Source organism: Condylura cristata, unplaced genomic scaffold (assembly GCF_000260355.1).
Source record: "Condylura cristata isolate star-nosed mole 26May11 unplaced genomic scaffold, ConCri1.0 scaffold00004, whole genome shotgun sequence".
NCBI lineage: Eukaryota > Metazoa > Chordata > Mammalia > Eulipotyphla > Talpidae > Condylura > Condylura cristata.
The window spans coordinates 64262327-64286237 of record NW_004567105.1 but is presented as its reverse complement, the minus strand read 5'-3'; the positions used below and the strand labels follow the sequence as shown (position 1 = coordinate 64286237).

The 23911-nt window shown below is 48.0% G+C and overlaps 1 protein-coding gene across 1 annotated transcript; it reads right to left on the bottom strand.

Moving 5' to 3' along the window:
- Nucleotides 1–6953: 6953 nt before the first annotated feature.
- Nucleotides 6954–23785, bottom strand: ZNF445 (zinc finger protein 445). Its single transcript, XM_012735179.1, has 7 exons — nucleotides 23588–23785; nucleotides 18257–18818; nucleotides 16156–16324; nucleotides 15765–15838; nucleotides 15349–15475; nucleotides 14734–14844; nucleotides 6954–13569 (listed from the first exon to the last, which is right to left on the bottom strand). Exons 2-7 carry the CDS (start codon nucleotides 18683–18685, stop codon nucleotides 11423–11425), a joined length of 3057 nt encoding a protein of 1018 aa, XP_012590633.1. The 5' UTR covers nucleotides 18686–18818; nucleotides 23588–23785; the 3' UTR covers nucleotides 6954–11422.
- Nucleotides 23786–23911: the final 126 nt, after the last annotated feature.

Sequence of the window (23911 nt, the reverse complement as noted above, 5' to 3'; positions counted from 1 at the left end):
GGGTCCCTCAAAATCCTTCACCTCCCAGCCTCACCCTTACCCACACAGACTGCAGCCAGGCCAGAGGCCAGTGCCCTACCTGCTCGAGGGAGACCCTTTCGTCTTACCAACTCCACAACTGTGCACCTGCAGTCCCTTCACGAGGACGCCCTTCCTCCTCCCCTGTGAGTGCATGCGGGCCCTCTCTGTGCTTCAGGGTCTACTGGGCCCTCACTTGAGCCTGGGCACAGAATCAGAACCAGCCTGGGGAATTGTCCCAGGCCCTGAGCCTGGAGGACACTCTGTGTGGCACAGAGGTGGGAAGAAGCCAGGAGCAGCCTGGGGAGTTGGAAGTGCAAGAGACATGTGGGAAGAGATGAGGGCCGTGTCTGTCACTGAATGCAGGAAAATGTATCTAGCAGCTGGAGGGCGGCAGTGCTGGCAGGAGGGGAGGGTACTTAGCCCTGGCAGCCTCCCAGCCCCTACCCCACCCCCACCCCCTCACCCACCCAACCCGTGGCACATGGGCCAGTGGGACCCTGTGGGCACCTGCCGGGGTAGGGGGTTAGGGAGGACCCTAGAGATGGCCATAGGCTGGGTTCTTGTGTTCTAGCCACTGAGGAATAATCACCATGTTCAGGACTGAAGATTAGCAAGCTCAGGTTTAATGAGAGACAGACTCCTGACAGCGACTCCTGACAGCTGAAGGGGTTTCCAGGGAGGAGCCTGTTACTGAAGGCGGGTAGCGCCCTTTTCATAAGTGCTCTTAAGAATTCTCCACTGTAGCCCTCCCTGGTGGCGCAGCGGGTTAAAGCACAGCACTAAGAAGCTAAAGGCACTTCCGCATGAGTTCGATTCCCGCCTGCCCCGGAGGTAACCACAAGGCGGTGATGCTCCCCTCAGCAGTGTACTTCGTCAATCTGCCTGTTCTGCTCCCCACTCTGTCTCTGATGAATCCTCTCACCCTCCACATCTCTGGCCTGTACCCCAGTTCTTTATGAATAAATAAATAAATCTTTTTTAAAAATTATTCACTAACTATCTATAAAGAATTGATTAAAAAAAAATTCTCCACTGTTCTTAAGAGCTCCGACGGGGTTTTTTCTGCTTTGGGGTACTTTTCCACTGCCCTACTTTGCCTTATTGCTTCCCTTTGTCACCCACAGGATTGAACCCCCCAACCCCCACCCCTGCAAGCTGTGGTTAACTCCTCACCGGTATCATAGCTGCCGGCTCATGCCTGCCATCATCTTGTGGCTCTCAGCCTTTGCCCTGCTCTCAGCATCTGCCAGCTGGGGACTCTAAATTCACCACTTCTGGCCTCCCAGCAGGGCTTTCCCAGACTGCTTGCATACCTCCGGTGATGGAGAGCTCACTGTCTTCCCCAAAGACTCCTCTAGGTGGGTGCAGCTCTAAACAAGTTGAGGCTCTCCCCAGTGGAGCTGAAACCTGCTCCCCGGCCTCTCCACTGAGTCCCAGCTAGCTTCAGGCTCAGCAGGACAGCCTGGCACGTGGCTCTCTCCTCCCCCAGACCTGGCTGCCCAGGCCCCTGGCATGCCCCAGGAAGCCCCTCCTTCAGGCACACCCCTCACACAGCCCACTGCCCAGCTCTGCTCTGGGCTCCACCCAGAGCCAGGCCACCCCCTGTCCCACCAAAGCATCACACAGAGCCTATTTCACCAGGGACGCCAGGGCCAGACGAGGGGGGGGGGCCCAGGACAGCCCTGAGTGTTCCCTGGAGTCCAGGTGGCCCAGAACGTGCCCAGGGCCCTTTGGTCACACTCCCCGCTGTTTATTCCCATCCCGACCAAGAAGGGGCTAAACACACAGCTCTGACACCAGCGCCAGAAATGAGTTCTCGAACCCCAAAGAGTACAGATTAAAATACCAAATGGCTTGGAAGATAAAAGTGGAGTTAAATTTATATTGCGTTTGGAAGCGTTCGGTTCGTTCTTGTAAGAACACTGCTGAGTCCCGTGTGCCCTAGGGGCTGAGAGGGGTCCTCGCGGAGCGTGGCGGTGCGCAGACAGCGATGGCGCTTCGGGGCTGTGGCCAGGCAGATGTTGTCAAGTTCAAAAGGAAAACCGGTTACTGCCCGTAAGGACATTTTTCAGCTTGCCGGTGAAGGCCCAGGGGGCAGGAAGACAGGCAGGGGAGGAGGCGGCTGGTGGCTGGAAGGGGGGCCCAAGGGCCCCAACTGCTGGCAGGGCACCCCCTGGTGATGAGATGACCACAGGAATTGTGGCGAACAGAGGGGGGCTCTTGGCCTCGGCTTTCAGCGGGAGTTGAGCTGGTGGAGCGAGAAGGGGATTTCTTGAGCCAGTTTCTTTCTGTGAAGCTTTCGGGGGCGGGAGAGAGGCTGTCCTTTGCGCTGGAATGCTGACCGGGTCCCCAGCGCTGTGAGGGGAGTCCGGCACACTCCCGCGCTGAGGCGGGTTCCTCTTCCCTGTGTTCTCAGGAGGAGCTGGAGAAGCTGCGGGTGCGTCCGCCTTCTGTGGGGGGTAGGTGATTTCTCCAGTTACCTCGTTTACCCAGTGAAAGGTATCTAGAGGTTTCTTCCCATGTCCAAACTGACTCCTAGACATAGCTACAAAGGAGAAATCGAGGCAACACAGGTGCATCTAACAGATGTGAAGAGTGGGGTAGAGGACTCCACCTACACAGTCAGGGTCACAGGGAGCCACCAGACCTGGTTTCTCCAAGCCACCCTTGCTAGGACCCGCAGAGAGCTGCCGTGCTGCTGCTCCAGGCCCAGGAGCAGAAGCAGGCCTCACCCAGGCTCCAGATGATTTCTGGGGTGTTCTTGTCTTTTCAAATATGTTTTATCTTTACCAACTAAGAAGCATACTTTGTTTCCTGATCTAGTTCAGGGGCATGGGGGTGGGGCAGGGAGTCTATGTGCAAGCATGAATACCAGCAGTTTCATGGACCCTGCTAGTTATGTGTCTTTGATATCTTCCATGCAATTCAACTCTGTCATAGCCGACTCTCCCCCTCTCTCTCTCTCCCTCTCTCTCTCTCCTTCTCTCTCCCTCTCTCTCTCTCCCTCTCTCTCTCTCTCTCCCTCTCTCTCCCTCTCTCTCCCACCTGACTGGGTGCTATCAGTTAGTTTACCAGAGCTCCAAGTCAGCCGAGCACATAAGATATTCTAATTACCTTGTGTCTTTCTCTTTCCCTGGTTTGTTCCTTTTCCTTTCCCCTTTTGTAAATAAACCCATTATTGACCCTTTTGCGTGTGCCTGCTGAATTTTAAGCGTGGGTGAGGCCCCAAAGACAGGTGGCCCAGTTCACACTGGGGTGCCCTGTAACACAAGCAGGTGAATCTGTGATCATGTGTAACAGCAGCAAAAAGGAACATGTACACATGTGCACCCCTTCCCAGCACCCATGAGAGAGCAGGGCTATAACGCTGATGCCTCCCACGCTCAAGCCCATCTTTGTTTGCAGTGGCCTCTCAGCTGGGGTGGGCGCTTCCTGTTTCCTTCCTACCACAATGGCTAATTGTTTTGCCATCTTCAGGATGGACAGTGACTATCCCCGCTGAGAAATGGCAAGGTATCTACCTAGAACGTCATCCTGCTTTCCTGACATCTGCATCCTACATGAAACCCCAGTTCGCCTTCAGGCAGAGAGGGTGGCCCACTCTCCCCAGCTAGTCCATCGGGCCAGGGGAAAGTCAGACATCTTGCCCAGATTCCCAGAATCAGGGCAGCTGGTAGCAAGGGCATCGGTGAGTTGAGCAGGTAGAGGTTAGCCAGGAGTTGAGGACTAGAAAGGTTTGAAGGGTTTGAAGCTCACCTGTCCAAAAGTCTGAGGTGGAGGAGTCTGTGGGAGGGAGCTTCAGAGAAGGCGCCTTAGAAGGTTCTGGGGCTCCTAGCAACTTAACCTTTGTTGTGTAAAGGGCTTCCCACCCTGCCCTAGCCTAGGTTCCGCCTGGTGACCTCACACTCTCCAGCAGTCACACACATACTTCCCCCTCAACGCCCCTCCCATCATGTCCCCAAACCAGGGGGGTCCCTGGCAGCTGCTCTTCCCCTCCCCACAGCTCCTGGCTTCCACCAGTCTCATCAAACGACCTACAAACAGCTTCTGTTTGTACATAAGCAAACATGTTTCTTTGGGACCCAGACACATACATGCAGGGGACCAGTCCTCCTCTGTTCTGGTGACATTTTCAGAATGATGGGCTGGGAATTTCTCACAGATCCACTCCCTACCAGCAGGATCTGGCTCACCCTGGCCCACCCATCCCCTTCATGGCCTTGTCTACATGAGAATCTGCTCTGTGCCCCACGGTTGCCTCTGCTGAGATCCTGCACCTGCCCCCCCCGCCGTCTGGGCTGCTCCTGCCTGGGGTCCTCCTGCTCCAGAGACCAGCAGCTGCCAAGAGTGACAGCTGTTGGGCCATCAGCCTGACAGTAGACGGAATGGCCTGCCCTCTTGAACTCTCCCAGCTTCCCTAACTTTTCCTCCTCGCCAGTTGTGCCCACCTGATGTGGGGTCATTCTTAATTTCCACTAAGTACTCCATTAGCCCTGGCCTCCTCCAGGCCCCAGATGTCCACCAGCAGCTTCTTCCATTGGCATCAGGCCTCAGCCTGCCCAGGCCCTGCCACCTGCCTGTTCCTAGCCCAAGGCTATTGCTAAGGTGAACAAGACAGCCTCTATCCCCTCTCCTCCCTCTCCCCACTCATCCCTCCCTACTTATCTCGGCCCCAAGTGAGCCCCCCTGTTTTTCTCAGTACCTTCATTAATTCATTCCATTACTGTGTCCCACTTGATTTGGAAAACTGGCTGTGAATATTATGAGGCTTAGAGTTCCCACCTCCTTTCTGGCATTTAACTCTAGAAAAACAAGCTGTGAGGGCTTTGTCTGCCATGCATTTCAAAGTTCTGATGGGCAATTATTGCCCTTTGACCTCTGCACTTACTCGCACCATCCCCTGGACACAGCTCTGTTGCCTGGGGTCTGACTATCTCCCTTTGTCGCTTCCAGGCCAGCCCCTGCTTCCTGCACATTTTCCTCACTCTGCTGAGATTGTCCATGCAGTTTTCTAGCTGGCTTCATTTCACCCAAAGTCACAGCTATAGTGACCACTTTTAAGGAATTTTGATTTGGACAAAACTATTCATTTGAGAGGTATCTTGGGACAAAAACAAAGCAAATTCTGCTTTCTCAATAGTCTGCTTTCTTCAATTGCCTTCTGAACACAATTTGAACTCAAAGTTGCCTCCTTCCATTATGCAGCTAAATCTAAGTGTCTTCTCCCTCCTCAGCACCTGTGTTTCTGATGATGTTCCCAGTGCTCTTTCCAGTGTGCTAAAACCTTAACGTCAGAAGTCACAGGGGCGTTAGGGAAACAAGCACGTTGACAAGTCATCCCATTGCACAGCCATCTGAATAAACCATCCCTGGCTATAGAGTTTAAGGTGACTCTAGATACTAAAACAAAGTCCCCTAAGGAAGCGAGTTGCCCAGTTTGCCAAACAGCCTTTTGTCACACACAGGTGGCATCGGCCCCTCCTTTCCAAATACAAGGCATGGAGGATTTTGTCTCAACCTGTGGGGACTGTGCAACTCAGTGCTTGCCTGAACGTTATTTCTGGATGTGTCTCTTAAAGTTTTTCTGAATAATCAATAGAGGGAGGCACAGAGGCCCTCAAGTGTGTGGGCCTCATCCTACTGAAGGCCACTGGAAGAAAAGCTATACCCAACTTCAGACAGGGACATCAGCCTCCTGCGCCTGATTCAGACTGGAAGTAAACCAGCACTTTGGGGTCTAGGCTGCTCTGCCCCCACAACTAACAGCACTCCCCACCCTCTCACCTGTGTTGGTTCTGTTTCTCAGGAGAACCCTAATGTAGTCTGTCATGTAATATGTTTAATTTTTCAAAGATTTTCTTTTATTTATGCATACAAGAACTGGGGTACAGGCCAGAGGTGCGTGGGGTAAGAGGATTCACCAGACAGAGTGGGGAGCAGAACAGACAGACTGAATAAGTACACTGCTGAGGGGAGCAGCGGGCAAGACGGGAGAGGTCTACCGCGCCATGTGTGTGAGCTCCCTGGTGGAGATGGAACTCTTATGCCACAGTGGCTATAATAGTTTGTGTTCCCTTATGCCATCAAGTAAGTCCTAAACTGGTTTGTTTTTTTTTCTCAGTGCCCCAATTAGAGGTTCCTTTGGGCCACCAAATCATTCTCAGTGCTTTCAGCATACCCTTAGATAGTTTTGTCAGCTTCCTACAGCTGTGGGTTCCTGGATCCACACACAATTAATTGCCCAGTCTGGAATACAGATTGGAGCACAACATACTCAGAAACTTGCAGAATCCCCATTGTTCCCTAACCATGGAGTAAAAGCTACTATGGTAGGAAAGGCCAAAACAAAGCCACCGAATTACCTCTACCCACAAAAGTGAACCTTAAGTAAAACTCCAATCCTGTCAAAATGCCAAGATTAGTGCCACTAACAAAGACTTGAAACCACGGCCCCATTCAGCGGGTCTGTGTGACCTCTGCAGAACAGAGACAGGTCTTGAAGACAGACTGCTACTCCCGCGTGTTGCTGAGCAAAGTTATCTTAAGTTTGCAGTTACTCGTTTAGTGGGTTTCCTTTCTCCACACCTCTTAGAGTTCATCAAAGCAGCTGCTTTCACTGTCAACTCCACAACTCTAGTCAGAACCCAGTTCCCAGCTCTTTTGACCACCTTCCCAGCCACAGGATGTTACAGCAGCCCATTACAGTTGACGCTTGCATGATTCTAGGGTTAGGGACACCATCTCCTCCCACCCCATGCAAACAAAAGCCTGAGTGTAACTTTTGATTCCCCTAAACTACTAATAGCTTACTGTTGACAGTAACACTGCTGTTCGGTAACCTGCCCGGGGAGGGCGGCATCAGTGCTATACTACCAGCTCACACCAGTTCAGATGTTGAGACTAATGACATCACACACATCAAAAGGTTACGACAAAGTTTATTATGCACAAAATGACGCAGAGGAAGACAGGCACCCAAGCCTGCTGGTGTGCCTTGACTGGAAGCCAGTCAGTGACTCTGGCTTTCACAGTGGTTAGGGGTGAAGGTTCCAACACAAAATGAAGTCAGGCTTTCCTTCAACTTCCCTTAGAGTGCTGACAGGGCTGCGGGGGCTTTCAGCTGCCCAGATGAGAGGCACAACAGGCAGGGGCAGGGTTTGAAAGCTGTCTGTGTTCAAACATCAACGCTGAGGTCAACTCTATTCTAATTCCCAGTCCTGGGGTGGTTGCTGCCTCTTGGAAGGTACTCACACCCCACCCCACCCCCAACACACACACACATCAAGGCATTCTTTGTCTTTCTAGTTTCTTAGGGATCCAGAGCAATCCTTAATAGATTCTTTTGGTATGGTTTCTGGCTCCTAACTAGACACTGGCTGATGCAAAACTTCCTGGCTGTTTTTAGCAGTTTTTGAATCAGTTTAAAAGGTGCAGTAGCTGCTCTGACACTGACTCACCACCTCTCCTCACCTACCTAACGAAGCGGGACGGCTGACTAAGCATCTCCTCCCCAAGGCCCTTGAACTTGGAAGTACTTAGAGCTCCTGGTTTCTCTTATTTTTAGAATGAAAGAAATAGGGCTTATAACTTCCTGACACCTACCTGTCTCAGCGATTATGCCAACAGAGATAACACGCCCCTTAACTGCCTTGCCATGTGCCACCACAGCAGTACCAGACTGCTTTAACTATTTCTTTACAGTCGGCCATTTGTGTTGCTCCATTTTGGCAGGAAAAAACCCTGAAACCTGGAGAGATTTGACGGCTCACTCTAAGTAATATCACATCGTAACAGAGCCAGGGTTTCTATAAAATCATCAGGTGTCAGACAGAGCCCATGCTTAAAAATATTTTTATTAAATATTTTAATCAAAGTTTATAAAGGACCCCACCACACTATCCTGTTTAGATCAACATGCTGACCCACCTACATCAACTTTATAAAAGACAACAGAAGGCTCCGTGTACCTGCCCTGATTTCCCCAACTCCTGTCCTGGGAAAGCAGAGTATCACTTTCCACAGAGTCCCAGTACATGACTGTCTACTTGAACTTCATGTAATTTGAATCCACTGAAAATATATTATGCAAAACAGTAACAACACTGCTTATGCCAACAATGCTTACATGCCAGCTACTACTCTAAGCACTTTACATGCAATATTTCATTAACTATTTCACTAACTGTTTCCCCAACCCGTCATCCTGTGAGGCTGGCTCTACTATTCCATTTTACAGAAAAAAAACAAAACACAATTAAGTTTAAATACACCCACCGCCACAGTTGTTTAACTTTATATAAATGGTATATTGGCTTTATCTTCTGCAACTTGCTCACCATCCACTTTGTCTGTCAAAACAAATGTAAAATGTAACTCTCGGTCTTTCCTGTTCACTTTCCAACGGCCCCCAAAACAACCCATTTTACCTGCTTTTCTGGTGATGGGAATTTGGACTCTTTCCAATTTTGCCAGCTAAACAATACCGCAACAACACTGCAAAAAGTCTTAAACACATTTCCTTCTTCACAGAGAGTTCCTCTAAAGTTCTTCAGGAGTAGAACTGCTTGGTGGTAGAGGACATAAAACTTTATAAGATCTTGCAAAACACTTGGCACAGGGGTTGACACAACGTCCATTCCTACAGCAGTTTGTTCCCACTGTTCCCCAGGAACTTGATAAAGTGAGAGGGAGCATTTAGTTTATACCCCCTGTATGTTCTTCTCTGTACTCAACAGGCCAACTGCTACCCCCTACTCTCTGTGGAGGTCCAGTCCATCTGGCCCTCCCCAGCCCCAATCTCAGTTCCTTCTACAAAGCAAAATGAAGTGGGTGAGGGTTGGGAGAAGGCTTAAGTTGCCCAGGCAGGATGAGGTAAGAGATGACAACTGGTGACAGAGACCATCGAACAGCATCAGCTGGAACCATACACCCCAGAACCATATAGCTGTGATGCTAACTAGCAGAAGTGTGCTTGTGGGAGGCCTCCAGTAAACATCTCACTCAAGAGCCCCTTCACAAAACTCCAGTCCTGACTTACCTTAGAGGCAACCTTGTGCAAACCTCCTCTACACTGGCAGATAAATAAGCTCCCCACCCTGGCCTCGAGAAACCCAAACAACACCTATCAAAGCAGCTGAGAGGCACAGGGGAGGCCTTGGAGCCAGGGAGGGCGTAGAGTGGTGATGATCAGGGAAGACTCGGCCTTGATGAGCGAGGTCCTGGGCCAGCACAAAGAGAGGCTCTGGCAGTCCAGGTGAAGATGGCCACACAAGGCAGGTCAGTCCAGGAACACGGACTTGATTGAGAGGCAACTAAGTCAAACCCAACACCCATACAGACAGACTTTTAGTTCTAAAGAACCGCCTTTCCTTATCCTTTGTTTTTATTATTAATTTCATAATCACATATTTATACCGCTAGAATTAGTTAAAAACTCAGGTTATTGAACAGGCTGCATCAGTGCAATCCAAAATACTAACCGTTTACCTCAGTATAGAGGGATTTCACTTGATTTTTCTTTTATTCTTTATGAATTTATATTTTTGACTTGAGTGTTTAAAAATATGCACAGCTCATTTTATTAAAATGGCAGGAAAAACACCTCTATTGAGGCAGGAACTCGGTGATGTGCTAGGTGGCCTAAGGAGTGGGATAGTGAAAATACAGACAGGCAAGGGGGACATCCACACTTGGAGCACCAACGACCTGCGAGTACAAGTTCCGTGGGGGCTCTGGTCCTGGTGCTAGAGATTAGCCAAGTAATCAAAAATCTTTGCCAGCCAGGCCCTCATTCACCAAGCCCAGTCAGGCAGCACAGTAAATTAATCTTACACGAAAAGAGATGCAGGGCTCAATACCTCACCAAGGACATCCTGCTAAGGAAAGGCACAGCGGACCGAGCCAAGACTGATGACTCCAAGGACATTCCTATGACCCTGGGCCCTGTCCAACCTCTTTTAGAAACAGTACCAATGACAGGACACAATTCCAGGCTGTGAGCAACTACTGCTATAGGAAAGCAAAAGGGGTGCAGAGTCAAGACGACCAAGTCTTCCAGAACACAAAGCCAGAATGGGTAAGGTTATCCCCTATCACGACTCTATTGAAAGGATATTCCAGGGTTTGGTTTCTTCTGATGACAAGAAATGGTGTCTTCCATGAGCGTGCCCCCACTCACAACTGCTGAAGGCGAGAGGTCACACATGAAATTCAGATGTGGGGGTGGGGAGAGCGTCCTGTTCATGGACACAGGCAGCAGGGACAAGGGCATAGAAGTCTTTCACTATGTGATTTGACTGGGTTTCTGCACCTCTGGTTAAGCCTGTAAGATGCAACATTACACCTCAAGTTAAAGCCAACCCAAGTTCCCTCCTTTGGAAGCAGTCCATGTCCCAGGGAGGACTCATAATGCTGCTCCTACAGCACTCTGGGCCCCTCTTCCAGCTGGCTCCTCCACCCCAGCTCTGGGTTCTCTTTGCCATTTCCAAAGGACACCAGGCCAGTCTCCACTCCTTGCCTGAATCTGGAGGCCCAGGGGCACCCTGACCTTCTTCAGGCCTTTGCTCAAACTTCACCTCAGTGGAGGCACTCCCTGACCAGCCTATTTAAAATCACAATCTACCTCTCAATCCAACACTCCCTCTCACTCTTCTGTCCTAAGTCCACAACACACATCACCACCCAAAACACTGGATAGCTCATTTGCTTATCATCTGTAAAGATCCAAGCCAGCAGGGTTTTGTCTATTCCAGTCACTGCTAGTTTTCTGGCACACACACAGTGCCTGGCATTCAAGAGGTGTGCCACACATTTCTGTTAAACTGCTGCCATGGACACCTGTCAGAAGATGGTGATGAGGCCCCTGTAGAGCGCCATCCGCTGGGTGGTAGAGACCAACACTCGTGTCAACAGCAAGCGGAGGACAGCAAGCTGTGATCATGGCAGCTATCAAAAACCAGCCGTGTAGGCTTAAGCCACAGTCATACTTCCCAAGAGGTGTCTAGGTAAACAGGAGTCCATTCTACTGTTTTGCTGCCATTGTTTCCAAGAACAAACAGAAAAAGCACTCAAGAGAAATTTAGGACCCACTGGCTCTTCCCGGAGGTCACAGTCCACCATGCCACAGGCATTTTGTCAAACCACAAGGGTATTGGTCTCTTTCTTGGAGTCGAGGCTGGGAGCCCAGGCCTTTGTGCCAAGGCCATTCCTGGAGGGCCCCAAAGAACAGGTTGCTGCTCTTTCCTAGATCTCACTTCCCACTGGGTAGAATGGGGGGCACCCTGAGTTTGGGAAGCCTCTCAACATTCTCTGCCACTAGCTTTCAAAACAGAGACCTTTGTGAAGGTCCCTGTTCTTCAGCAAGTGGCTAGGGATCCTTCTCCCGCCATAGCCAGGCCCCAGGCTAATCTCTAATATGGTTTTTCATATGCCGAGCCAAATTTGAAGACCACCTGAAGGTCTTCCCACACTCTCTGCACTTGAAGGGCCTCTCTCGAGTATGAAATCTCTTGTGGCTAATCAGTTGTGAGCTCTTACTAAACGTCTTCCCACATGTGCTACATTTGTGGCACTTTTCCCCAACAGGCACATTCTGGAGTCCAGTGAGCCTGGAGCTCTGGTCACAAGTTTCCTTACAATCTTCAACACGCTTCTCTGCACTCGGTTTTAATTCCTGTAAATTCATTCCTGTGTCCTGGGAGGAAGATAACCCAGCCAGGCTGCAGTCGGACTGTGTGACTCTGGCATGTTTTCTCTGATGAATACTGAGGGTATGCCTTGCAATGAAATCTTTCCCACACAACTGACATTTAAAAGGTCTCTCTTTGGTGTGGATTCTCTGATGATTAACAAGGCGATAATTTCTATCGTAAGATTTCCCACACAGGTTACATTTATAGCGCTTCTCTCCACTGTGGATTCCCTTGTGATCTAAGAGAGACCTTTTACGTGTAAAGGACTTCCCACATTCTTGGCACCAGAAAGGTTTTCCATCAGACATGATTTGTGGCTGCAGATTTGAAATGTTTCCACTCCCATGACATTCATACCGATTTTTGAAAGAGTGAATCCGCTGATGGCGGGAGAGGTTAGAGCTCCACCTGAAAGCTTTCCCACATTCCCTGCACTTGTAAGGCTTCTCTCTGGTGTGAATTCTTTGATGGATAAGAAGAAATGAGTGATTGCGGAAAGCTTTGCCACACTGGCTACATGTATAGGGTTCCTCTGCTGTGTGACCACTCTGGGGAATTTGCAATGTTCTGTCTTGACTAAAAGATGGCCCATCCGCAGGTTTTCCTGTAGCAGCATGCTGCTTCTTATGAACAATAAAGGCTGCCCTCTGGGTAAACTCTTTCGCACATTCGCCACATTGGTATGGTTTCCTGCCTGTGTGGATTCTCTGGTGATTAATGAGCGATTTCTTCCTAATGAAAGTTTTCCCACACTGCTGGCAGAGAAAAGCTCTCTCCACAGTGGGCACATTCTGGGACACGCTGCATGGAGGGGTCTGTTTAACATCTTCTCTACATTTGTCCTGGTCATAGAACTTTTCCTCATGATGCATTCTCATATGACGAGTGAAGTTTGACCTCCACCTAAAGGTTTTTCTACACCTGATACATTTATAGGGTTTCTCCTGGGTGTGAATCCTTTGATGTTCTAGAATATATGATTTACAGTGAAAGGATTTTCTACACTGGCTGCAGTCAAAGGGTTTCTCCTCAGTTTGGTCTCTGAAATGATCAAACTTTGAGTCATAGGGAAGAGAATCCTCACACTGATTCGGTTCCAGAAACGTCTGCTTAGTGTGCGTTTCCTGGTGCATACGGTAGGCAGACATGCGCTGGAAAGCTTTGTCACATAAATTGCATTTGTAGGGTTTCACTCCAGTGTGAATTTTCTCATGTCGCACACAGTTTGAGCTCCATCTGAAAGCTTTCCCACATACCCTACATTTAAATGGTTTCTCGGGAGAGTGAAGTCTCCGGTGACACGCGAGGTGGGAGCTACAACTGAAGGTCCTTCCACAGTCACTGCACCTGTATGATGTTCCCACCACGTGAAGAGCCTGCCCAGGCTGAGGATGAGCGCTAAGGCTGGGGTTTTTCCCACACACATCCTTTACATTCCCTTTCAGTCCAGCATGAATTCTCGGATACAGGTTAAACCTGCCCATCAGGTGTCTAAGCCCTTTCCCAAACTCCTTGTATTCGTAGTGGAATGAATTCCCTCTGAAGTGCCTGCCGTGGCCATGTTTAAGGGAGTGCTTTCTTCTGGGAACTCTCAAATACACAACATGTTTTAGGTTAAGATAATTACTTTTTTCTGATTGAGACTCTTCTGTTTTATGACTAAAATTGGTCTCTTCTTTCTTAACTCTCAGCTTTAAGGGGTTTTCACATTGTTCCTTTAACACATTCTTCTGTTGAAAAGATTCTCCCTCAGAAACATTTGTTGCATGACAGCCTGATGGCACTGCTGAGGTTTCTGCTACTTCCGAAGGTTCATGTTTTAGGATGAACTTGTTGGTTGTAATCTGGAGCTCACCTCCTGACACAAAATAAGACAAAAGCAATTATATTCCTTTCCCATACTTGGAACTGAAGAATGTACCAAAGGACACAACAATGCCAAGAATTGAGGTGGTAGTTTTTTTTCCCCCATTTCTACATTTTTATACAATTAAATTTATTTATTTTTTACATTGTTCATTTTTGTACAGTATCTGGCTTCTCCTCTCTGTAGTCCTCACAGTTCTCCTACCTTAGGTGGCAAGGACTTTATCTGACTGCCAATGCCTTTACAAAATAGTCAGGAGTAAGTCAAAACATGGAAGAGTGTCCCTGATGCCAGGGAAAGCGGCAGGAGATAGCAGATGGGTGTACACGTAAACATGCAGAGACCATATCTAGCTGAAAATTAAAAAGGGTAAGGGAGGGTAAATAGCAAGAAAGGGGAGTGGATCATGGCGTAAGAGCGCAAGAGGGGGCCCCTGTGTGGAGAGTAGTTTCCAAGGAAGGCCTGGCTGACAGGTCTGCAGATCAGGCTGTTGCACAGGGAAAGTCCAAAGAAGGTCCAAAGAGAAGCAGCTGTGGGGCCAGAGCTCCCAAGAGTAGGAAAGGGCAGACAAGGTCTAGTGGAGTGTAGCACAGAGCTGAAGAGAAGTATCAATGAACAGAAAAGAGATGAATAATGAAAGTTGTAAAAACTGTTACTGAGGAGGTTACTGGGGAAAGGGCAGAGCCAGAATGAATGTCTAGTAGGTCAGCTGCAGGGAAGAAGTCCAGGGGCCCAGCACTTCTTAAAAATAATGTTAAAGATTGGGGCCCTCCCTGGTGGTGCAACAGGTTAAAGTGTAGCACTGTTAAGCTAGCCACAGCCGCTTCTGCCACAAGTTCAATCCCGGCCAGGGAGGTGACCCACATGGCGCAGCAGACCTCTCCTGACCTGCCCACTGCTCCCCTCAGCAGTGTGTTTCATCGATCTGCCTGTTTTGCTCCCCGCTATGTCTCTGGTGAATCCTCTCACTGCCCCTGCACCTCTGGCCTGTACCCTAGTTCTTATGCATAAATAAATATATCTTTTTTAAAAATAGTATGAAAAATCTTCCTTTTAGCAAACAATCATAGGTCCCCATGATTTACTAGGTATAAGAGACAAGGGAAGAGAAGAGTAGAATCAAGAGAGGAACCTGGCAGGTTCTCCGGAACTCACCTGTAGGGGCAGCGGCTGGGGCACTCTTGGGCTGAGTGACCTGGATATTCAGGCCCCATGGCTCCCTTGCCTCCAACCAGGAGATCAGAGCAGGTTTGGTGAATGGCCCTACTGCAGAACAGAAAGACATAGATAGGTTGGGAAGGTAGATGAACAATAAAAACCAACTCTCTGGGACCCTCTCAGGCCTGAGGTACTGGCAGAAGGAGGGAAAACCTTGTGGGGAAGTGGAGAAGGCTAGGGCCTAGACAGCCATTTCTGACAGCCCTGAGCAGAGACTAGGAGGCTGAGTCAAGTCACAGCCAAAAGGATTCTATGGAAATGGGAGTCGCATGACAACTTAATCATTTAAGTCAGCCACCATTTTCTGAATGTCAAAGTGAATGGAACTGACCTATATTACCGTAAACCTTGGAACCTATGCCCTAAAACCTTGGATCAACCCAGCATGCAGGCATCATAATCCCCCTTTTTTTCAAGAGAGGAAACTGAGATGATTGATTAAGTAATCAGACTGGTAATTACCAAACCCAGGTCAGCGTACTTTCTAGGCATCATAATGAAACCAGGAAGGCAGGAGTAAGGGTGTAAAGCAAGGGCCTATGGATGCCTTACCCAGCGAAGCCACATTCCTGTGATTCTCCAGCATTACATCCCTGTACAAGTTCCTCTGAGCAGGGTGCAGCCATCCCCACTCATCCTGGGAGAAGGTCACCTCCACATCCTTAAAAGTCAGGGCCTCCTGAAATGACACAGTCCTATGCCCTAAAGCCCACTGACATGTCCCAGCTTTCAAAAGGGGGCAAAGAAATGGGGCTGCCTGAGTGAGTACGCAGAGAGCTAACAAGGGCGAAAGAGAGGACCCTCACCTAGGAAAAGCGCTCTGGGCTCAAGGGGAACAGTCTGCTGTCTGGGACATGGGTCTCTGGATGTGAGGTCACTCGACAGAGGCCCAGAATGAGGGAAAGCTACAGTTACTCCACAGAAGCAGCACTGGAATATCAGGAAGGACTGAAAGTCCTGTGGCTCACCTGAGGCTGGGCTGTTACCTGGTCTCCTGGGCACCCCTCTCTCTGGGGAAGGGCAGGCTGGGCAGCAGGAGAACCTGAAAGAGAAGAAAGAGCTAGGGAGTGTACCCCACTGAGAAACCCACTCTCCCCACACACAGAGGAATCTGGACCCACAGGCAGGTCTGGACAAGTGTTAAATACCATTTCACATTTTTCCGTCTGTCGGGGTCTGGGAGTGTGCAATGGGAAGAGGGACTAGTCAGACATGGATCGCAGGAGGGGTAGAAAGGATAAAGAGCTGAGGGCCAGACAAAATGAAATTCTCATGAGAGGACAGATGGTGAAAAGATGACATAATGGAATTCAGGCATTGTGGCATAAGGCTGGGGCCTTAGGGCCAGACAGCAAGTACCGGATTGCCCAGCCAGGAAGTCATGTTTTCCTATTTCAGAGGGAGGCTCCAGGTGGTCCCCCAGAGCAGAGCTGCTCCTGAGAGGTGAAGCACGGGTCCATATCTGTGTGGCTTGCAGGGCTCTTGTACCCATCCAGTGCACATCTGGGTTCTGGGTGGGGGCTGGGTCCTGGGGAGAAGAAAACGTTGTGAGAGGAGCCACACGGGCATCAGAAAGCAAACTCTGGGAAGAAGATGGCCAACCTGACAGGCTGAGGCACAGGAAAGGGGAGCCAGTCCCTTTACTGCCTACACGCAGAGTGGAAAAGAAATGGGAGAAGTTGTCTCTGACCACTTAATATTCCTGGGCTCTAGCATGAGCCACAGGAGAGACTAATGGAGAGCTCCCAGCTCAACCTGTACCTGGCAAGGCACTCCCCACTGCGGCCAGGCCTCAAGTGCAGCGACATGTCCACTTTGCCCTCTGCCCTCAGCCCCCACCCCTGGCCTGGAACTTAGAAATGAGAGATAAAATTCATCCCTGAGAATAGACACAGTGGTTCATAACAGAGGCACTTGGATAATGTCTATCATCTATCAGGAACTGCTCAACGACATCAAAAAGTAATACCAAAGAGGCTCCCAGTATAAAACCTGACTAGCGCGGCAATGAGAATTGGAGTCAGTCATGGCACCTGAAGAGAAAAAGTCTCAGGTACAAAAAATGGCAGGGCCCATCTAAGCAGAGCCCGAAGAAGGGCTATTTGCCCTGAGACTTCAAATAGTTCTGCTCTGCTGTAAGGAAAAGAAGCTACAATTAATGAACCTCACATTTTTCTGGACCTGTGACCAACTTATTCCCTGTACTTACAGGGACAAAGCTTAGCCTGAGATGATTAAATAGCTGATACAGAGCTACCCTACTGACAGACAAACAGAAAGAAAAGAGAAGCAGGCTCTTTCTGATCATTATGTTTAGATTATTCTGAACATCCCATCATTTTGGTTTAAGTTGATGAGTGCTCTTTAAGACATTTAAAAATTAGTACCCAATATTAAGCAAAGAGATTTTCTTTATAAATAGTCACTCCTTATGTTGATTTATTACCCTTTACTGCTGAATACCATATTCAGATTGAACTACTATTTGATTGAATTACTGTAATAAATTTTTGAATGTGTACATTAAATTTTGGGGTATGTCAAAAGTATCTCAAAAATCTTAAAAGTAATATTCCTCTTACATGAGTCATATATGTATAGTTATACATATTTTTATAGAAATAACAATATTAACATCTACAAAAATGATAAATGCACATTTAAAGAAACTTCAGATACAGAAAGCACTGAGAAATTCCCCTGCATGGGCGGAGCGGCCAGAAGAGGGCACTTCAAATGACCTGCTGCTCCACCAACATTAATGTTTCAGCACTAAGAGCCTGGTAAGCACTCTGGTACTATGAACGAATTCTCACTGTTAGATCATTTTTGCATTTTCTTTCCAATAAACTGACACTCTGAAAAGTGGGCAAAGATACTGCGGCTGTGGAATGAAATCCAAGTTGAGGCCTTCCAATTTTGTAGCCCTGAGCTCTCCATCAGCTCTATTCTCCCTTTCTTCCCAGCACAGAACCAATCCTCAAAAGCGTATTGAGGAAGAAGCAGTACGGTGCATGTAGACTGCTCTTATAAGCCCTTCATGTGCTCAGAAGTCATGAGTCCTGACTCTAACCCTCCCGCACCTTGCAAGAAAGATATCACCCGCATAGAGCAAATCAAGCAAGTCAAATGAGATATTATGTAGAGATAGACTTTTTATACAGTAAGTCACTGGATCAAAACCTCAGTACTATTCACTTATGGATACTTGCTGACCGTCTTCCAGGGTTAGATATTCCTTTGGGAAGATGGAGAGGCCTGCTGGCTAGAGTTCTTGGCCTGGAGTCTAGTTCTCAGGTACCATGGGATTGAGAAAGGAAGATATCTCCTACATTGCTCAATGTTGAGGGTTCTTATCTCCTACATTGCTCAATGTTGAGGGTTCAGAGGCACCCAAACCCAGACAAGCTGGATCCCTGCAGCAGCAGTCACTGTGTCCTGCACGCCTGCTCACACTCACCGTCCATGCTGTCCCATCATGGTCCCATTTTAACTCCTCCAGGAGGGCCACGGCCTCCCCACCATTCTCAGGGTGATGCAGCTGCACCCAGGTCCGGAGCTCCCCTGGAAGAATGCTCAGGAACTGCTCGAGCACCAGCAGCTCCAGAATCTGGGCCTTGGAAAGAACATCAGGCCTCAGCCACCAGCGGCAGAGCTCCTCGAGCCGGCTGAGAGTCTCTAAGGGCCCAGAAGACTCATGATAACGAAGCTGTCGAAAGAGCTGGCGGAAAAGCTCCTGGCCAGGACGATTGAGTGTTTGCGGCCTGGCAAGCTGTACTGTGATGTACCCTTCGTCGTCTTCTTCCTTCTTTACCATCTGAAGGCGCCCTCGTTCCCTTGAAGCCTGGGCCTGAGCTGGACGGACAGCATACCACCTGCCTGGCGTCATCACGCCTGGGAATACCCAGCTGAGGGCAAACCAGTCTGTGTCAGGTGTGTTGTTGCTGGGACTTCAGGAGTATCTTTTCAGCATTTCAGTGGTGAGGCCATTTGCTGGAACATCAGATGTCACTGGCAAGAGACTGAAATAACCAATATTATTTTTCAGGAGGAATGTGAAAATGATGGCGCAGTTAGATTCTGTTAGTTCAGATCATCTTTAGATACACAGCAAAGAACACATGAGTAAAACTAAAAGATCTTGTTACTTCTGCCCTAGGAATTTCACTTCTAAGAATCTCCCCAGAAAAATATTTGCACGTATATAGACATTTACACAGGTGTTTACTATAATGCAATATGGAAAATAACCTACTTGCCCATCAATGAAGCTAACTAAAAGTGTAACAGCTCATAGAATCAAATACCACACAACAGTTAGAAAGACTGTATTAGACCCGAAGTATCAGCATAATTATTTTCCTCTCTAAAGCATTATCTCCTCTGGCAGGAGGAATGACAGGGCTTTCCCTTTCTATTTATCTATGTTCCTACATTGTTACATATTACTTTTATAATCAGCAAAGTGATAAATAATTCTCCTTAAAAACAAGTCAAATGAGGAGCAGCTCCCCAAAGGGGAGGGGTAGATGTGGAGCAGAAGCAGCACACACTTGGGGGTAGATGCAGCTTAAAATACAAAAGGAAAAAGAAGACCAGGTACTTCAGTTCTGTTTTAGCCAACGTCAGGAACCAAATATGCAAGAAAGACTGACTGCTCTGTGAAAACAATGTAAGGCAAAAACTTGCACGTGAGACAGAGAACAAGAAGGGCAAAATGCTGTCCAGATATAACAATGCGAAAGAAAAAAAGGGAGGTGTTTCAAACAGAGCACGGGCACCTGTTGCAGAATGGTCATTCCCTCGCACAAGTCACAGCTCAGAGCCCTCAGCCCCAGAAACGGGCACCTGCCACCTCTCCCCACTGTTCAGCAAATTTGAAGAAATCACTACCTTCGGCCACCGCATGAAGCCAGAACCCTCACATCCCGCCTCCCCTAGAAACCAACACCTATTCAGTGTCCCTCGACTCACAAGCCCACCCAACACTGTCAAGAGTGTGGCTGTGAACAGCAGAGCAGAAGGTGTGCCTCATGCAGCTGAAGGAAGACACTGCCTCCTGCCCCAGGGCCATGCAGAGGCAGCTGAGGCTGCATCAGGGTTGGGACATGCTGAGGAGGCTGTGGGAGCTCTGACAGGGAAATAAAGCCCATGGCTGCCAGAGCTCCAACAGAGAATGAAGCCTGGAAAGGGGGACAGGGTAAGGATAGGGGCTCAGACAAAACAGAAGCAGGAAAATGAGAGGCGTGATCCAGTAAGGAACTGAAAGCCTGGAAAAGAGCCTGGAAGACAAAACAACGCAGGGAGACTGAGGAGGACGGGGTGCTTCAGGGCATAGGGGCACGCACCAGCCTGGCTGAGCCCCAGCAGCACAGACAGGACACAGAAACAACTGCCCGGTGGGTGCAGGCTGTGGGGAGAGACTGGCACAGCTGCACCTGCAAACTGACTGGCGAACAGAGGCAAAACTCAGGCAGGGGAGGACTAGAACGCTCTCGGGGTGAAGAGAAACATGGCAGTGAGGCCAAAGCCAGCAAACTTGAGTGCAGAGGGAACTCTCAAGGAAAAGCACCAGCAGTAAGTACAAACAACCCTGCCCTACCTCAGCAAGCTGACAGACCCACAGTGAAATCACCACTGAGGAAAGCCTCCAAGCCGGCATGTTCTGAAGAAGTCACTGCGGAAATGTCCAAAGAGGTCAGTGCGGCATTTGCAAAGCGGCAGAGAGCACCCACAAACAAAAATGAGGGCACCTGTTGGTGAAGGAGCCCAGGCCTTCAGTCAAAGAAAGGGCTAGCCCAGCCTCTGCAATCAATGCAACAGAGAAACCTAAAGACCCTGGTGGCGCAAGGGGTTAAGTCTCAGCACTTCGAAGCTCTCCACAGCCACTGCAACTTGAGTTAGATCCCCATCAGGGCAGTGACCCACATGGCACAGCAGACCTCTCCTGTCTCACCCACTACTCCCCCAAGCAGCGTGTTTCAGTCCATCTGCCTGTTCCCCTCACCACTCCCTCTCTGGTGAACCCTCTCACCCCTTCCCCCAACACCTCTGCCTGTACCCCAGTTCTTGTATGTATAAATAATAAATCTTAAAAACAAACAGGCAAAAAAAAAAAAAAAATCAAACCGTCTGGGTTCTAATGAAAGAACCAGAGCAGAGCTTCAGGCCAGTGAGCTGAACCTGCCCAGTCAAAGGCTTGTATCCCAGGGCTCAGCATTCCTCTCAGGTCCCAACTAGCTTTTGAAGACAGAAGAAAAGCTTCATTTACTAACTTGCTAATAAATGGGAGGCCTTGGGGTTGGGCGGCAACCTGAGCTAAAGCAGGCCTTGTCTCCTGGAGCCTCCTATCTGAACTCAGTTTCATCCCCACAATGGTAATGGCCTTGGAAAGAACTGGGAAAATCCCCAGCAATCATGTGGATATTTTTCAAGGTTTTCTTCTTTTGCTTCTTCATCTCATATGCAGTGTACAGTTCTGTTTTCCTTTTTAAAATCCTCAATAAATTATCTCATTCTCTTTTTCCAACATTCTACCAAATGTTAGTGTATATAAGGTTTATTTTACACACTGCTAATAAGTAAATGAGTTTCTAAGTCACTCGCCACTAAGCGGTTTCCAGTGTACATTTAGCAACTTAAAACTAATTTACTAATTATTGAATAAGCTTGAACCTAGTGCCCCAAATCTGGTTTCTATAAGCCATTCTCTGATAAAAGGAACCAAGGCTCCTGAAGAAGCACTTGATTTCAGGGGTGGGCAGGGAAAAGACAAGACCCTCCACTATCTCAATGATATAACCTACTGAATGAAGAAACAAAAGGAGGATAAGGTACAACTTTTTCTCACAAAAAAAGTTCACTTAATAAGTGTATAAAGAAATGAAAGTCACCATTAAACCACTCAGTTATGAAGACAGCAGGCAAGATCCACCAAAGACTGCTGATTAATGAGTGAAAGTTCCAGACACAGACTCAAAGAATCTGTCTTCAAATACTTAATAATTACATGGAAAAGGCAGTAACTTTACAAGGGACCAAGATGAATATCATCGGTAATGGGACACATCAGTAATTCAAGCTGGGGGAACATCTGACAAAACCAAATTGAGGTACATTCAAAAAATATAAAACCATCAAGATCGTGAAAAACAAGGAAAAGTGAAGAGCCTGACTCAGACTGACGGAGATTAAGGCGGTGCACCAGCTAAGTGGAATGAGGGGTTCCAGACTGGATACTCAAACAGAAAAAGGAAATTAGTGAAAAAATGATGACTGAGTAAAGTCAGCAGTTCAAATAGTACTGTACCACTATAAATGTCTTAGGGTTGAGAATGTCCTCTGTGATAGGCGATACTAACTTTTTGGCAAGTTGGGGAAAGAGCGTAAGAGGATAATATTAAGTCTGCAATTACTCAAGTACGAAGGCTTTAGATTAAAGAAGTTTGAGTTGTTAGCATTCCCTATTTTAGCTACCAAGGGATTAATTGGCAACCAAGGATATTAAAGTCTTTCAATCTTTTCTCCAGTTTGGATTCATTCTTTCATGAAATCAACAAATATTTATGGAGCACCTACGGTTGTATTGCAGGCATGAATGTCTCAGCAGTAAATAGAAGGCAAAAATCACTGCTTTGACAGACAATGAAATAAAATATATGGCATCCTTGACAGTGTTAGGTGCTATGTAGTTTATCAAAACCAAGGGTAATTAGAGGATAAAGTTCAAGGAAGGAAAAGGATTAAGTTCAAAAATTCAAGTTTGGAGAACACGTAGTGATTCACCTGAAGGAGCTCTTTCACATTGTTTCTAACAATAAACTACAGGAACTGCAAAATTATTAAAGTTAAATGTGATTTCACGTTCAAGCAACTGACAGGCATCACAGCATCCTGAGGCACCAGTATCTCCTTGCATACCAGGAACCCAGAGAACTTTATGGAGCAGAGCTCTTATTTTTCATGTGTCTGTCTTTTTCCCTTATGAGCACATATTGAACTTTATCTTCAAAAATCCCCAACTTTTCACCCAGCTTCAGCATTCACATACCATGTAAGAGAAGCCTCACAACTACTTCCTGGATAGCACAGATACACGCGTGCGAAGAGCTGGAAGTTCCCTGAAATTCTTTCATCAAATTACAGCTACAACCACTTGCTGACACGTTCTTGCAAAACAACCAAACCAGTATTAATGGGTTTTCAGGACTGCATTACCACAGTCTGCAACTGGATGGCTTCTCTCCTGACCACTGCCTTTAATTTAGGAAGGAGAACATACTAGGTAACTTTTAACTTAGGAAGGAGAACATACTAGATGGTTTTTAGAGACTAGAGCTATACCTTGTTTCAACACTATATTTTATATACTCCTTTTCCATTTTGAAAACAAAATCACCCTAAAAATAAAAATTTCCCGTTTCCCATACAAATGTACTTGTTGAGCACTTATACCTTCATGCAAGGTGTATAAGGGAAACTAGAAACAAATATTTCTTTTAATTCTACCCTCCTTGGTATCAAGTGCTAGCACCAATTTTAACCAATGTCAATACATTCTGTAAGATTTAATTTTCAAAATGTAAATACAGACTACTCTCAGTGCCACATTACACACTTTGAATGGTAAAACATGTATACTTTGGCACAACGTTGTTTCATCACAGTATTTTTAGTGAAAACATTAATAAAAGCAATGGCGTTTGCCTAATTACGCATATTTTTCAATATCCTGGACGCGCCAGGAAGAAAATATTTTGACATTCCAATTACTTTTACTTTTCTTACTCACCAGCGACATCTAGTTGTCTGTAATTAGTTCCCTTTGTTTGCATAATTAGAAGTGATAGAGCACCGAAATCCACTCTCTCCACCTGGGTGCCCCGAGCGATGCGGATCCAGACAAGCTCTCGCCTCGGTGGGGACTCGACTCAGACCACTCCGCTGGACGCGCAGCCCCGGGCCCGGCCGTATACACCGCCCCCTAAGGCAGGTCCCGCGCCGATCCGGAACCCCGCACCCCGCACAGCAAACCACTACACCCCCGGCGCGCCGCCGCGCCGCTCACCGACTCCCCCGGCCGCCCCACAGTCACTCCCGAAGCCGCACGGCCCGC

What these genes read in the sequence shown, in the direction of transcription:
- ZNF445 (XM_012735179.1), bottom strand. Translation starts at nt 18,685, where the DNA reads ATGACGCCAGGCAGGTGGTATGCTGTCCGTCCAGCTCAGGCCCAGGCT. An exon ending in ATGATGGGACAGCATGGACG is followed by an intron (nt 16,325 to 18,256) that starts GTGAGTGTGAGC and finishes TCTTCTCCCCAG; the next exon opens with GACCCAGCCCCCACCCAGAA. An exon ending in CCCAGCCGCTGCCCCTACAG is followed by an intron (nt 13,570 to 14,733) that starts GTGAGTTCCGGA and finishes ATTTTGTGTCAG; the next exon opens with GAGGTGAGCTCCAGATTACA.